The 17,281-nt window shown below is 38.6% G+C and overlaps 1 protein-coding gene across 1 annotated transcript in view; it reads left to right on the top strand.

Annotated features, from left to right (window-relative positions):
• dock1 (dedicator of cytokinesis 1) overlaps positions 1-17,281 on the top strand; it is a 708,121-nt gene that overhangs the window by 156,171 nt on the left and 534,669 nt on the right. Inside the window, exons 17-18 of the mRNA XM_055150424.1 lie at positions 1,850-1,953; positions 8,363-8,546. Of these exons, the coding sequence (XP_055006399.1) occupies positions 1,850-1,953; positions 8,363-8,546 (288 nt within the window). The remainder of the gene's footprint in view (positions 1-1,849; positions 1,954-8,362; positions 8,547-17,281) is intronic.

Below are 17,281 nucleotides of genomic sequence, written 5' to 3'. Positions count from 1 at the left end.
GTGGCAGGAGGCAGGAAGAGGCATGGTGTGTGGTCCATGTGGCATGGTTTAGTCCTGGTTAAATCCTGGTTTAGTTCTGGTTATATCCTGGTTTAGTCCTGGTTAAATCCTGGTTTAAATCCTGGTTAAATCCTGGTTTTAGACCTGGTGTAGTTCTGGTTTAGTCCTGGTTTTAGTTATGATTTAGAAAAAAGACACGGTCCACATGGAGTTTGGGAGGAGGCACGGTCCATGCGGGGTTCAGGAAGAGGCATGGTTCACGTGACATACATGTGAAGACACGGTCCATGTGGCGTACATGTGAGAAGATACGGTCCATGTGGCGTACATGTAAAAAGACACGGTCCATGTGGCGTACATGAAAAGACACGGTCCATACAGCGTATGTGAGAAGACACGATCCATGCAGCGTACACGAGAAGACATGGCCCACGTGGCAAACAGGCGTATGGGAGGGGGGGTTGCGCTTTCGCGGCCCGGTAACAAATGACTTGCGGCCCGTGGGTTTGGGACCCCTGTCTTAGTTGACAAAAATTTGTGTTAGTCGACTAAACATTTTCGACTAAACATGATTCACAAGTTTATATACACGTTGTTTTCGAGTACTTTATCTGCATAAATAGTTGCTTTTGCATGAACTCCCCCTGCAGGTGTAGTCTTGTGAATACAGGTTGATTCAGATACATGATAATAGTTTCGAGAGCTTTCGGATTGGTCCTTCAAACATTACTTGAGAATAGATACTGTCTCTTTAAGACTCTAATTACTGTTGTGAAAGAAAGAACATTACCATGAAACAGATCTGCAGTTTAAAGATAAAAGTCAAAGCTGACATGAGAGAAAACTGTAATATATTCTGTTACGCCATATTGTCTTTGCGATTCACTTTTGATAATGACTTGAATGACTTGAATTGCTTGAATAATTGGTCCATCAGCTTCTTGGGTCCAAGGTTGAGAGTGAGTGACCTTGTGTGTGTGAATGAGTCTTGATTGCATTAAATGGTATATAATGGTGTCTTGTTCCTCTCATTGACCTCCTTTAAAAGCTCTTTTCAGGCCACCTTATGTTCAACAACATCATTAGACCGCACAAAAGACCAAATCACTACTCTCCCTGCTTTGCCCCTGCTTTTCTTGAACTTCAACTGACTGTGAAATTTCTGAATGGGCTCATAATGGCAAACTCACTTGGTTTAGGAAGAGGTGTATTACATAGTTGAGGAAAGTTGGGCTATGTTTGGTAAAATTAAAATAAAATAAAATAAACATCACTTCAACTGATAACTTACTTTCTTTTTTTAAAATTCTGTACATTTTTTAGCTACATCTTGTTTTAATTTAAACAATAAGTGAATAAGAGTAAACTTTGTCTTTCACAGTAACATGGAAACTCACACATTACAATGAATATGAGTAAAAATTCATATATTTTTAGCTGTTTTGTTTTTTTCTGTATAATCTTGAGACCAATTATTTTATTTTATTTATTATATATATTTTTTAATTTTTATGAATTACATTTTTATTTAATTTTTTTTTTTTATTTCATTGTTTTTCCTAAAATGTTTTTATTTATTTTTAATTTTTTTTTTTTTTTTTGTTGCATAAGGTTTAGGAACACATTTAAACATTGTTGTCTTTATGTCAATTATGAAGTTAAATAACAGACTTAACTTTGCATGTAAACTCTTATTCCTGATTGACCAGCCATCTAACTCAACCCAAATGTGCACTATTGGCAAAGAAACAATGTTTGCATTATAAAAAAATATATATGTAAAAAACATTTGTTGAATAATATTTAACTTCTAACATGCATTTCTTCTGTTTCTTCTTTGTTTTTTCAGCCAAAGACAAATCGGAGAAGATCTTTGCCCTGTCCTTTGTGAAGCTGATGCGATACGACGGCACCACTCTGAGGGACGGGGAGCACGACCTCATCGTGTACAAGGTAAATCCACCAAAGAATAACATGAAACATACAAATAAATTTAAAATGTGCAACAGCTATTAGATTTTTATTTAAATATTTGAAATGTTTTTGTATTGTTGTGTAATCTACCAATGTTAGGCAGATTTTTTATTTATACACTACCGGTCAAAAGTTTTAGAACAGCCTAATTTTTCGAGTTATTTATTGGAATTCAAGTCGTGCAAGTTCAATGAAGAGCTTGAAATGGTGCAGAGGTAAGAACTGAACAGCCCGAGGTTAAAAAAAGATAAAAGATACAAAACACAAGTCCAAGATCTGCCAAAACTACCTCAGGAAAAAAGAACAAGATGGTAAAACTTGAAAACATGGAGTGTCCAGCACAGCGTCCAGATTTAAACCCCATCGAGCTGGTTTGGGATGAACTGGACAGAAGAGTGAAAACCAAGAAACCTACAAGTGCCACACATTTATGGAAACGTCTTTCTACAACAGACTTGAGAAGAACTTTATGAAGAATATTTGATTTATAAAGAATGCCACGAGTATGTTCAGCTCGTCAACTGTCATGAATCAAAAGTTTAGAATATGTTTTGGTCAACAGTACACAGTAAAAAAAATAAAAAAGTGTGGCATTCTAAAACGTGAGTGTACATAAAAATGCATGATTTCACTTGTTTCACTTTCACTTATTCAGGTGCACTGAGTAACTTTTCTCAGTGCACTTTTTTCAGGTGCAAACGTTTCTCAGTCAGCCAGCTTCTTGTCCCTATGATAATGTTGCTGCTTTGCTTTGAATGTTCCACAATATGGCATTAAACTTATTGATCTTGCACATATTCATACAGCGTTTTCATTGCTAAAAGAGTAGTTTGTGTGTTGTCACAGTGGTGGGACGTGCAAGTCGTGAGTTGGACTTGAGTCACTATTTTTAGGACTTGAGACTTGACTTTATAAAATGGACTAAGACTTGGGACTTGACTCGGACTTGAGGCCTGTGACGTGAGAAGACTTGAGAAGCACTTTTAAATCTGAATTCTTTCTGTTCTGACTGTAATGATTCACACTAGGATCTTGGTGCTGTGGTCCAAAGCAAGAATAATATCTGAGGGAGGCTTTTTTTTACTGAAACGTTATTTTGAAAATAAATAAGCTTTTGGGCATCGGACATCTGAGTGTGCTATGCGTTTTTTCACTTTTGTCAGGCTGCTCCTTGCATTTGCACCTCTACAAGAATTTTGGTGTGCGTTTTCTGTTTCTTTTGATCACACTAAGATCTTGTCAAGACATTTAAAAAGGAAAAAATTACATTTCTACAACCCTTCCATACTTTCTAAATACTCATATGTAAATATACTATGATTTTTTAAAGTACAATTTAGCTTAAAATTTATATAAATTGCAAAAATCTAAGCTATACTACTTTGGTACTTTGGTTTAAAGACTTAAAGGTTGTATAGAGGATTTTTTTAAGGGAAGAGAAATACAGCGACAGTCCTTGTGCGCATTCAGAATTACTGTTGAAGTTTCCTGTCTAGAAGTAATTCAGCGACCGACGCGTCAGTTTTTAGACCCTTCGTCAGCGCCATCGCTGGACGAGATCTCCAAGAATCACCTCGGTTTGGCTTCGCTCCTTTTCCCCTTCTCTTCTTCTTTCAGCGACCTCAAAAACGGACTTTCTTTTGCGGCGAACCGGTCGTGGATTCTCATCCGCCGTCGCGACAAACTTTGTGCGAAATGCGAGGAAGCGACAGTTCGAAAAAGCCTCTAAGAACCGCTGCGTAAACCACGTAATCCCTGCGCTCCGACAAGTCAGTTATACTAGGGAGTTTGATTGACAACCTTAACAGCCAATAGAAAATTAGGTAGTCTCGTTTTCTATTGGCTGATGTTTATCTGGCCTCAACACGTCCACAGTTGATAGATTTTCATTCTTTTTTTTTTTGGTCCTCATAATTACAAAGCTGCTGCATCTCTGTAATGGTATTTTAATCTTTGACTGACAGTTTGAAACAAAAAAAAAAAATCCTCCATACAACCTTTAAAATGGTTTGAAGCTCAAAGCAAACAACTTGGACTTGACTTGGACTTATGAGCCATTGACTCGAGACTCGACTTGGACTTGCCTGTAATTGACTTGGGACTTGACTCGGACTTGAGGTCAAAGACTTGAGACTTGAGACTTGCAAAATAACGACTTGGTCCCACGTCTGTGTTGTCATCTACCTGTCTCCACGGAAAACATTATGTCTAATTCCGTGTGTGAAACATTTTCCAATAACATCTTCATGGAGAAATCAAATGTTGAACCCCCCTTTAACATTATTATCGCCGTGGTAACAGGCATATCCCATCATGCACCCGTGTGGTATATTATTGTACGTGGCCACCCTTAAACCCACTCTTCTCAAGTCGAAACCATTAGCAACCGCGTGAAAAATGATCCGGAGATCGTAGGTGCTGTGATGATTTGTATCCGTGGCGACTTGAGTGTTGAGATCAGCCCCCACACTGAAAATTCATTTATTTCCAATTAAACCTGTCTGTGTGCTACAATTGTGTGTTATAATTCACATTTGTGTTAATTAAAAAGCCATAATGAGCAGGTCCATCCTCATTGACCTCATTAGAGATCTTAAACTGGAGCTGTCATTTAGAGCTTTGATGGGATTTAGTTTTAGTGCGGTGTAATTTTTTTTCACTGCTAATATACGTATTTGAAATTATAGAACGTTTTTGACATATTCTTTTCACTTGGGAGAAAAAGAAATACGTTAAAAGTGCATTGTGTAACTTTTCATGTGGAAAGTCCGTCAAATGCTTTTCTTTTTTCTTTTCAAATGTTATTGCTTTGTCTGGAGTGTTTCACAGTGTAGCGTTAAACCTTTCTATCGTCATGGAGATCAAACCAGAGCAAGTTACAGGTCAGATCTGTGGAGAGGCGACCCCGCTCACTGTCAAAATTCATGTTTTTCTAGGGATTTTTGAGCTTTAAAACCACTTGTAATTGAATAAGTGTAGTGTAAAGCTGTTTAATGCCATACTGTGGAACATTTGAGGCAAAGCGACGACATATCCATAGAAACAAGGAGAAAACGGAAACCCCTACAAAAAGTTACATAGTGCACCTTTAAGTATTAAATAGCTTTTGCTCCTATATGAGTTTTTCAGTTTTAAAATAATACATTTTTGTTGCACTAGAAAACGTTATACAGCGCACTTTTATTTATTTATTTATTTTTTTCAGGTCTTGGCATTTTTTAAAACTATTTATGGGTAAAAGCTTTAGTTTAAATAGATAATTACAGACTTCTGGTTAATTCCGGGCAACTAGGATATTTTTCACCTGTGACTTGGGAAAAAAATGCCCTGGAACTCTGCTCCAACTTGTGATTCCAACTCGTGAACAGGGAGATGATCTGAGGACTGCCACTTCACATTTGATTTAAACTGTGAAATAATACAACAATGCTAATCAACACAAACAAGTGAAACTGAGTGGATAATCACCACAAAAAAGATGTCAAAATTAAATCTGACTGTTTGAGAATAAGATACTGGGAGCGCTCACCCGGACACACAGATATGCAAGTACGTAAAAAAACAGGTGCTTCTCAAGGTCTGGGCAGATGTTTTAGACAAAAAAGCAGGTACAACTCAGTTTGCTTTAAATGTTTTGCTATGTTATGTTTATGCTTTGTTATGCTATGCTGCGGTATGTTATGTTATACAGGGTGACTATATTTCCGTTTGTGTAAACCCGGACACCTTACCGGGAGTCGGTGTCTCGACATTGAGCTACTCTCACCTCGCAACCTGTGCACATGGCCTCCCACTTGTCTCGAACGGGACAGAAAACGGGGAATTTCTTGTCCAAGTCATCGGTAAATGTACATTTTCGCTTCGGCATGTTGCAGACTGACCGACTGTTTGTGTCTGCTCGCTCCTTCTGAGTGCACAGAGAGATACGAGAGACGCTCAATTTAATGGCCCAAAGAAACATCATGAGAACCCAGGCATCTGCATCACTTTATGAAAAAAAACAAACAAAAAACGGACGCCCAGGACAGGACGCAAAAAACTGACATGTCCGGGGGAAAACGGACATTTGGTCACCCTATAGACGAGTTTCATTGTTGACAAAAGCGCGCGTTGCATGCTGGGAATTATGCAAGAAACACTAATTCAACATGACGGACGGAGCGAGAAAGCACGTAAAGGGTATTGATCCGGTTATTTATCCACTCTAACGGCAGAGGACCGAAGACGATTTGACCAGAAATTGGTCATAAGCATCGATGGAGCCAAATCACCCTTTTCAACCCCTACAGAGCCTGGACCAAACCAAACTTCTGGTCGGAATCACCAACTACCTGGACAAATATTCACTTCTTTGATATCCACAATGACTTGGTGGAAACTCCTGGGCCATTCACAGCAGAAAAGATGAAAACCTCCAAGAGTCTCGATGTGTTGTTGAACTTGTTGGAGTCCACGGTTTGTTAGGATCTTCTACGTTTGCTCTGCGGATGTTTGAAAGCCGTTTAATTCGCCATTAGCGGTTCTTTTCACTCAGAATACGAAAAAGACATTTTCCTTCTTCCGTGCTTCTGTTTGTGCATCCGATAATGCAGCAGGAATTTACCATTATCGGGGATAAATACGCGAGGTTACGCTCTGTGTTTGACGCTACCGTGTTTCTTGCCTCCGACCAAAATATTTCCCAGCATGCAACGCGGGCTTTTAATAACAATGACGTCAGCTGAAACTCGCCTATATTAAGCTATGCTATGTTATGCTATGTTACGTTATTTTATGCGATGTTATGCTATGCTACATTATGTTAGGTTTATGCTATGTTATGCAATGTTTTGTTATGCTATGTTATCTTATGCTCTTATGCTATGCTATGTTACGTTATGTTATGTTATGTTATGCTATGCTATGCTTCGTTATCTTATGCTGTGTTATTTTATGTTATGCTATGCTATGCTATGCTTTGTTATCTTATGCTGTGTTATTTTATGTTATGCTATGTTATGTTTACGCTTTGTTATGCTCTGTTTTGTTATGTTTTTATTATTATTATTTATTTATTTATATAATAGGGACAGTGCAGATTAATGAACATCTACAACACCGCAGTGTAAATATGACAGATTATACCAAGAATGTTAATTTCCGTCTGTAGTCCCTGGGCAGGTAACACCACAAATTTAACAAAGAAAAAAACAACAAAAACCAGTGACAGTTCTAAACTAAAAGTGTCCACAAGTCTGGTTTTCATTTAGCCGCTGTTTTAAGTAGAATTTGAAAGTGTCCAGTGTTGGAGTCTCTCTTATTGATAGTGGGAGAATTTTCCAAAATTTAGTGCCTCTGACTGAGAGCTGAGTGCGTTTCAACTCACACTGGAGTCGACGTCAGTGCAAATGTATTAATATTCTGTCTTAATCCATGTGTTACAGTTGTTTACATTTCTTTAGCTTTCAGTTTAGCATAAGCCGTATTGTTTACATATGAATTAATTCAGCTTTAACGCTCTAAGGTCGCAACTTTTAAAGGTTGTATGGAGGATTTTTTTGTTTTTGTTTGAAATTGTCATTGAAAGTTTAAAACACCATTACAGAGATGCAGCAGCAGAAAAAAAAAAAGAAAGAATGAAAATCTATCAGTAGTGGACGTAGTGAGGCCAGATAAACATCAGCCAATAGAAAACGAGGCTCCCTCTTTTTCTATTGGCTGTTAGGTTGTCAGTCAAACTCCCTACATTTTTAGTGTAACTGACTCGCCGGCGCTCGGGGATTATGTGGTTTATGCAGCGGTTCTTTGAGGCTTTTTCAAACTGTCGCTTCCTCGCAATTCGCACAAAGTTTGTCGCGACGGCGGACGAGAATCCACGACCAGTTCGCCGCAAAAGAAAGTCCGAAGGGTCTAAAAAGTGACGCGTCGGTCGCTAAAATATTTCTAGGCAGGTCACTTCAACAGTGATTCTGAACACGCACTGGATGTAAACAAATGTGATTTCTAGAGTAAAGAGGCGGGAGGAGGAGATGTTTCTACTGAGGAAGGAGGTGTCACACATGCGCACAACATTTGAAAAAGGACGGTCGCTGTATTTCGCTTCCCTTAAAAAATCCTCTATACAACCTTTAATGTTCCAATGGGAAATATCCAACCTCTAAGCTGCCTGGAACTCTGCATAATAATAATAATAACTCTTCTATTTCCGTTTCTGACTTAGTGACCCCGTTCAACATTTAGAATAAAACAACCCCACTGTAATTCTTCACATTTTGATAATCACATTAAATTCCTAATAAGCATTGCAAATGAGCCCAGTGACAAGAATACTATGTTTTATTCATGCAATTTTGACTGATTGACCCTGTTCACTTTGAAAATTATCACGGCAATTCTTTTTCAATTTTAGGCTGAAGCGAAGAAGTTTGAAGATTCGTCTCTGTACCTGAACCTGCCCGCCACAAAGATGGAGCTGGAGGAGAAGGGGTACTCTGCGGCCGGAAAGACCACGCAGAACCTGGGCAACTGTAGCATCAGCAAAGACTCGTTCCAGATCTGCACCCTGGTCTGCTCCACCAAGCTCACGCAGAACGGTAATGCGCATGTTTTATCTCACTGACGTTGAGTTCACGAGCAAGACACTTCACCAACTTACTGCTGCTGGAGATTGTAATGACGCTCTTTCGATATTTGATCAAAAATAGCATGTCCAATCCACTCTGTTTCTATAGCGCATTTCACAAACACACAGCAAAAAGTGGAGAGTTAAAATTGACTCTCACGGAATCGACTTTAACATTTTCTCAGAGTTTATATGAGTCCAATCTGTTCTAGAGTTAATTTAACATTTTTGGAAATGTTAATTAAAGGTTGTATGGAGGATTTTTTTTTTTGTTTCAAATTGTCAATGAAAGTTTAAAATACCCTTACAGAGACGCAGCAGCCTTGTAATTATGATGACCAAAAAATAAAAAAAGAATGAAAATCTATCAACTGTGGACGTAGTGAGGCCAGATAAACATCAGCCAATAGATAACGAGACTACCTCATTTTCTATTGGCTGTTAGGTTGTCAATCAAACTCCCTACATTTCTAGCGTAACTGACTTGCCAGCGCGTGGGGATTACGTGGTTTACGCAGCGGTTCTTAGAGGCTTTTACAAACTGTCGCTTCCTAGCATTTCGTACAAAGTTTGTTGCGATCCACGACCGGTTCGCCGCAAAAGAAAGTTGGTTTTTGAGGTCGCTGAAAGAAGAAGAGACGGTGAAAAGGAACGAAGACAAACTGAGGTGATTCTTGGAGATCTCTTCCAGCGATTGCGCGAATGAAGTAAACGAAGGGTGTAAAAACTGATGCATTGGTCGCTAAATTACCTCTAGACAGGTCACTTCAACAGTAATTCTGAACGCACACCGGCGGTAAACAAATGTGATTTCTAGAGTAAAGAGGCGGGAGGAGCTGTGGAGGAGGAAGGTGGTGTCACGCATCCACAACATTTGAAAAAGGACTGTCGCTGTATTTCTTTTCCCTTAAAAAATCCTCTATACAACCTTTAAGTTACACTGGACCAAAGTTCATGTTTAACCCCGAAATCCAGAGTTATTTTAATGTAGTAACACTTTGTACAGTTCCTGATTAGGTGTTTTATCTTATTTATGCTTTATTTTAGTTAATTTAAGATGAAATTATGAACAAAACTGGTTCAAAAACCACTTCTCTCGCAAGAGTTTGAAGTGGTGAATGGGAGGAGCCAAATTAACACTAAGAGAAGTTGAATTAACCTCAACTACTCTGGCAAATAACCCCAACTTGAACCCACATTTAACTTTCAAATAGTTAAAATAACACGTTTGGTGTTAAAAACAACTCCGAAATATTTTACCCTAAAATTTTAACCCTCCAGTTTTTGCTGTGCAGTTTCCAAAGTGCTGCACAAATACATAATAACAACAATAAAATAATAAAATAAACTTATAATAATAATAATAATAATGAAACCAGTAAAATAAAATTTGAGCAAAATCATAGAATAGCAATAAATAAATAACACCAATAAAAATACATAAAAAAAAAAAAATAAATAAAAAAAACACAGAGGAACCGCAACTCTCACGCGGTGTTAAAAGCCAGAGAATAAAAGACTTAAAGTTCTCCACTGTGGGCGCTGTTCGAACGTGGAAGGGCAGAACGTTCCAGAGTTTAGGGCCGACCACAGAGAAGGTCTTGTCCTCCTGGTTTTAAGTCTCGTCTTGGGCACCCTGAGCTGGAGTTGGCCCTCAGACCTCAGTGACCACACGGGGTTATAAATTTGGATGAGGTCCGAGACGTACTGTGGGGCCAGTCCATTCAAAGCTTTAAAAACAAACAAATTTTTTTTTAAATCAAGTCTAAAATGAACAGGAAGCCAGTGCAAAGACGCAAGGTTTGGGGTTATGTGCTCTCTCTCTTTTTGCTCCTGTTAAAAGTCGCGCTGCAGAGTTTTGGACTAAATGAAATGATGAAATAAAAGCGTGCATAACTTGTTCAAAAAGTTTAAAAGATATAAAAAGGGTTTAACTTTAGACAAAAGCCGCAAATGATAAAAAGTTAATCTTAAAACACCATTGATCTGCTTGTCAAACTTAAAATCACTGTCAAAGGTCATGCCAAGGTTGGTGACTGTGGGACGAACATCATTTTTTGAGGTGTCCCACATTAATGAGGGGACTGCTGGCCCCAAACAGTATCACCTCAGTTTACCTTTAGTTAAGTAGTAATTTCACCTCTCGCCAGTGAGAACATGTATTTCTCACTGACGTTGTGTTCGTGAGTAAAACACTTCACCTACTTAACTGCCTTTTGGTGTTTTTTGGAATGAAATTTAGTGGAAAATAACATGCATTTCTCACTGACGTTCAAGACACTTCATCTATTTACTTCATATTTCCTGGTGATAGTAACGGCCTTTTATATATAATGGAAAATAACATGTATTTCACGCGGACGTGTTCATGAGTAAGACACTTCACCTACTTATACTGCCTGTTTTATACTGCCTGATTGTAATTATATAATTATGTAATTATATAATTAGCGGAAAATAACATTATATCTCATTGCCCTCATCTTCATGAGCAATACACTTCACCTACTTTTGATGGCACTTGGAATGACATTCTATATTTAGTAGAAAATAACATTTCGCATTGACAGTGTGTTCAGGAGCAGTTGCCTCTACTTAACTACATATTGGTGTTTTTGTAATGAAAATTTGTGGAAAATAACATGTATCTTTCACTGACGTTGTGTTCGTGAGTGAAGATACTTCACCAACTCACTGCGTATTGGTGGAGATTGTAATGACATTATATATTTAGTGGAAAATAACATTATTTCCTCGTTGCACTTCACCTACTTTTGATGGCAGTTTTAATGGCGTTTTACATTTAGTGGAAAATAACTTTCTCGCTGACATTGTGTTTATGAGCAAGGCACTTCACCTACTTTCTGTATTCATGCTGATTGTAGTGACGTTCTACATTCAGTGGAAGATGTATTATTCACCTACTTAACTGCACATTTGTGGTGATTGTCATGAAATTCTATATTTAGTGGAAAATAATGTGTTTTTCGCTGACACTGTGTTCATGAGCAACACACTTACACACCTACTTTTGATAGTGATTGTAACGACATTCTACGTTTAGTGGAAAATTACTTTCTCGCTGACATTGTGTTTATTAGCAAGACACTTTGCCTATTGGTGGTGATTGTAATGACGGTCTATATTTAATCAAAAATAACATGCATTTCTCACTGACGTTGGTTTTATGAGTAAGACACTTCATCTATTTACTTCATATTTCCTGGTGATAGTAACGGCCTTTTATATATAATGGAAAATAACATGTATTTCTCACGGACGTGTTCATAAGCAAGACACTTCATCTATTTACTTCATACTGGCTGGTGGAAAATAACTCACCTGTCTTTGCTTGTATGAATATAATTGTCCGTGGTTTGAGACACTGATGGTTTAAAATGACTCTGAAAGTACCACAGTGACAAACATGTATGCTTACATTATAATGTTCTGCAACTTATTTAAAACTACCATCCGTAAGTTTATTTTATTATTATTATTATTATTATTATTATTATTATTTATTTATTATTATTATATTATTATTATTATTATTATTATTATTATTATTTTTTTTATTATTTTATTTTATTATTTATTTATTATTATTATTATTATTATTATTTTTTTATTTTTTACAGTAGTTGGTAGATGTTTTTATTCATATATTAAAGCAACAGTGCATATTAAAAGACAAGATAATGCAAAAGAAAAACATTATAAACATGTAAATACTTAATAATGTAAATATGCAGGATTGGAGCCGAAGCTAATTTCTATCTTTAGTCCCTTAGGCTGAGGTCGGCTCGTCTAATTATGGACGTAAACATATTCACAATAAGATTCAGCTTCTTCCTGCACCTGCTCAGTGACTTACTTAGTGTTTGATTTGATTGTTCTACATACTGAATACCTTTTATTTTATGACATCAGCCGGAATATATTGTATGTACAGAGTTGGGAAGGTGACTTTTAAAATGTATTCCCCACAGATTACAGATTACACACACCAAAATGTAGTTTGTAACAGAATCCATTAAATTACTTAAGTTTAGTAACGTAATCTGAATACTTTGGATTACTTGATTTGCTGTAGAGAAGCAAAGACGAGGATATCGTAACATAAGATGTTTTGTCTGATAAAAGAAAATAAAAATCCCAGACTTTACTTAATGATATTAAAAATATTATTGATAGAAGAAGAGACACGTCTGCGCAGCATGATTTAGTCCTGTTAAATCCTGTTTTAGTCGTGGTTTAGTTCTGGTTTAGACCTGGTTTAGACCTGGTTTAGATCCTGGTTTTAGACCTGGTTTTAGACCTGGTTTAGACCTGGTTTAGACCTGGTTTAGACCTGGTTTAGATCTAGTTTAGACCCAGTTTTGATCTAGTTTAGACCTGGTTTAGACCTGGTTTAGATCTAGTTTAGATCCTAGTTTAGACCTGGTTTAGACCTAGTTTAGATCTAGTTTAGACCTGGTTTAGATCTAGACTAGTTTAGACCCAGTTTAGATCTTTAGATCTAGTTTAGACCTAGTTTAGATCTAGTTTAGACCTAGTTAGTTTAGACCTGTTTAGACCTGGTTTAGATCTAGTTTAGACCTAGTTTAGATCTAGTTTAGACCTGGTTTAGACCTTAGTTTAGACCTGGTTTAGATCTAGTTTAGACCTGGTTTAGATCTAGTTTAGACCCAGTTTAGATCTAGTTTAGATCTAGTTTAGATCTAGTTTAGATCTAGTTTAGGTGTAGGGGGGGATATAGCCCAAAATGTGAAAACAGTAAAATCCCGCTGTGTAATCCATTTATTTCAACAAAGTAACTGTAATCCAATTACCACTCACTGAAACAGTAACTGTAACTGAATACAGTTACTCATCATTTGTACTCTGATTACATAACTCCGGTACATGTAATCTGTTACTCCCCAACACTGTGTATGTAGAATAAATAAAAATAAAAACACATGAACATGAACATGGATGGTAACTTTAAAGCAGATCAATTCACCCTAGTGCAGTTGTCTCATATCCATGGATTTCAGAATGATAAAAAATAAAGTAATTAACATTTTACACCAAAATATTATAGCTTTTTAAAGGTTGTATGGAGGATTTTTTTTTTCAGTTTCAAATTGTCAATGAAAGTTTAAAATACCATTACAGAGCTGCAGCGGCCTTGTAATTATGATGACCAAAATAAAAAGAATGAAAATCTATCAACTGTGGACTTAGTGAGGCCAGATAAACATCAGCCAATAGAAAACAAGGTTGCCTCATTTTCTATTGGCTGTTATGTTGTCAGTCAAACTCCCTACGTTTCTAGGGAAACTATGCAGCGGTTCTTAGAGGCTTTTTCTACTTGTAGCTTCCTTGCAGTTCACACAAATTTGTTTGCGATGTCGGACGAGAATCCACGACCAGTTCGCCGCAAAAGAAACTCATTTTTTGAGAAAAGAAGGAGAAAAGGAGAGAAACAAACTGAGGTGATTCTTGGAGATTCCTTTCAGCGATTGCGCGACTGAAGCAGACAAAGGGTCTAAAAACTGAGGTGTCGGTCTCCAAATTATTTCTAGAGGAACATTTGAAAAAGGCCTGTCGCTGTATTTCTCTTTCCTTAAAAAATCCTCTATACAACCTTTAATGTTGAAAACTCCTCGAAATGTTGCGTATAAACTGAAATATTTGTCTTGAATATAATGCTTAGATACTCTGCAGTTATCCTTATTTATCTCCAAAATTACAAGACACTTTGTACGGATTAAATACTTCGTTTAAAATACATTTACTTTGACACTCCTATTAACGCAGCAACGCAAATTACAACTGTTTTTCTCTCAAAATTTGTCCCTGAATTTAGTTTTGATTTTGTTCTTTTCTCCAATATGTGTAAAACAACTCATCCACAGCAAGTCATTTTCCCGCAGAAGTAGTTGTCTCATGTTTGTTATTTATAGACCGTGCAATCATGAATATTCATCTACAAAATTACAAGACTCCCTCCTTCCTTATTTTAAAATCTTTTTACTTCTGCACGATAAATCTCCACATAAGAACTTGACATTTAGGTTTAATTTCCCTCCATTGTTCCCTAAATGTTTTTGTTGCTTCTCGATCAAGAGCTCTTCATTCATCAACTTTACCAAGCCACTTGTCTCTGTCGCCTCTTCTCTCCTCTTCTCGTCTGCCCTCGTTCTCCTTCTCTTTTTCACTTTCTCTCTCTTCTTCTCTCGAACTTCCAATGTCTGTCTCTCTTTCCTTTTTTCACTTTCTCCCTCTCTCCCCTTCCTCTTCTTTCTTCTTTCTTTCTTTCGGCGTCCCTCTCTCTTCTTCTCCTTCCTTCCCCCTCTCTCTGCTTGTTTCTCTCTCTCCCTCTTTCCCTCTGTCTTTTTGTCTCTTCTGAACTGTCCTCTTTCTCCTTCTCTCTCTTTCCATTTCTCTCCCTCTCTCTTCCTCTCTCGAACTCCCTCTCCCCTTCTCTCTTTCGCTTTTTCACGTTCTCCCTCTGTCTCCCGTTCCTCTTCTTTCTTTCTTTCTTTCTTCTTTCTCTCTCTCTGTTCCTCTCTTCTTCTCTTTCTCCGTCCCCCTCTCTTTTTGTCTCTTTCTCTCTCTCTCTCGCTTTTGTGCTCTCTCTCTTTTTCTCTCTGACTCCTCTCTCTCTCTCTCCTTTCTCTCCTTTTCTCTCTTCTTCTCTCTCTCTCGAACTCCCTTTCCTCTTCTCTTCTTTCTTTCTCTTCTCTCTTTCTCTCTCTCTCTCTTCTCTCTCTTCTCTTCTCTTCCTCCCTCTCTCTTCTTTTTCTCTCTCTCCCTCTTTCCCTCTGTCTTTTGTGCTCTCTCTCTTTTTCTCTCTGACCTGTCCCTCTTTCTCCTTCTCTCTTTTCCTGTCTGTCCTCTCTCTTCTTCTCTCAAACTCCCTCTCCCCTTCTCTCATTTCGCTTTTTCACTTTCTCCCTCTGTCTCCCGTTCCTCTTCTTTCTTTCTTTCTTTCTTTCTCTCTGTTCCTCTCTTCTTCTCTTTCTCCGTCCCCCTCTCTTTTTGTCTTTTCTCTCTTTCCCTCTCGTCTTTTGTGCTCTCTCTCTTTTTCTCTCTGACCTGTCCCTCTTTCTCCTTCTCTCTTTCCATTTCTCTCCCTCTCTTCCTCTCTCGAACTCCCTCTCCCCTTCTCTCTTTCGCTTTTTCACTTTCTCCCTCTCTCTTCCCTTCTTTCTTCTTTCTCTCTCTCCTCCCCTCTCTCTTTCTCCTTCCCCTTCTCTCTGCTTCTTTCTCTCTCTCCCTCTTTCCCTCTGTCTTTTGTGCTCTCTCTCTTTTTCTCTCTGACCTGTCCCTCTTTCTCCATCTCTCTTTTCCCTTTCTCTCCCTCTCTCTTCTTCTCTCAAACTCCCTCTCCCCGCTCTCATTTTCTTTTTTCACTTTCTCCCTCTCTCTCCCCTTCCTCTTCTTTCTTTCTTCTCTCTCTCTGTTCCTCTCTTCTTCTCTTTCTCCTTCCCCCTCTCTCTCTGTCTCTTTCTCTCTCTCTCCCTCTGTCTTTTGTGCTCTCTCTCTTTTTTCTCTCTGACCTGTCCCTCTTTCTCCTTCTCTCTTTCCTTCTCTCTCTCTCTCTCCTCTCTCTCTCTCCCCTCTTTCCTCCTCTCTCTCTTCTTCTCTCTCTTCCTCCTCTCCTCTCTCTTTCTCTCTGTGCTCTCTCTCTTTTTTCTTCTGACCTGTCCTCTTTCTCCTTCTCTTTCCCTTTCTCTCCCTCTCTCTTCCTCTCTCCTCCTTCCCCCTCTCATTTTCTTTTTTCACTTTCTCCCTCTCTCTCCCTCTTCCTCTTCTCTTCTTCTCTTTCTCTTCTCTCTCTTTCTTCTTCCTCTCTCTCTTCTCCTCTCTCTCTCTCCCCTTCTCTCTCTCCTCTCTCTCTTTTGTCTCTCTCTCTCTCTCTTTCTCTTCTCTCTTGACTCTCTGTCTCTCACTCTGCTCTCTCTCCCTCTCTTCTCTCTCTCTCTCCACTCCTCTCTCTCCCTCTCTCCTTCTTCCCTCTCTCTCCCTCTCTCTCCTCTCTCTCACTCCATCTTGTCTCCCCCCTCCCTCTCTCTTTTCTCTCCTCCTCCTCTCTCTCTCACTTCACTCCATCTCTTTCTTCTCTCCTCTCTCCTCTCTTCCCTCTCCTCTCTCTCTCTCTTCTTCTTTCTCTCTCTCTTCTCTTCTACTCTCTCTTCTTTCACTCTTCTCTTCTCCGCTCTCTCCTCTCTGTCTTTCTGTCTTCTCTTTTCTTTTCTCTTCCTCCCTCTCTCTTCCTCCCTCTCTTCTCTTTCTCTCTCCCTTTCACAATCTCTCCTCTTCCTCTTTGACCCCTCCCCGTCTCACTCTCTCTCTCTCTCTCTCCCTCACTCTCTCCTCCTCTCTTTTTCTTTCTCTCCTCTGTCACTTAATCCTCATTCACTCCATCTCGTCTTCCCCCCTTTTCTCTCTCTCACTCTTTCCCTCTCCACTCCATCTTGTCTCTCTCTCTCCCTTTCCCTCGCTGTCCTCTCTCTCTCTTTCACTCTTTCTTCCTCTCTCCCTCTCTGTCTCTTTAACCCTCATTCCCTCCGTCTTGCCGGCCCATCTTTCTCTCTCCCTCTTTCATTCCCTTCTCTTTATCTCCTTCTCTCTCTCTTTTGTCACTCAAACCACAATCACAGTCTCTTCTTCTCCTCTCTTTCTCTACTCTTTCTCTCTCTACTCTCTCTC

The sequence above is a fragment of the Boleophthalmus pectinirostris genome, unplaced genomic scaffold (assembly GCF_026225935.1).
Source record: "Boleophthalmus pectinirostris isolate CB_2022bp ecotype Guang Dong unplaced genomic scaffold, ASM2622593v1 HiC_scaffold_14, whole genome shotgun sequence".
Classification (NCBI taxonomy): Eukaryota; Metazoa; Chordata; class Actinopteri; order Gobiiformes; family Gobiidae; genus Boleophthalmus; species Boleophthalmus pectinirostris.
Note: the sequence above shows the minus strand (reverse complement) of the source record. Positions and strands in the feature narration are given on the sequence as shown.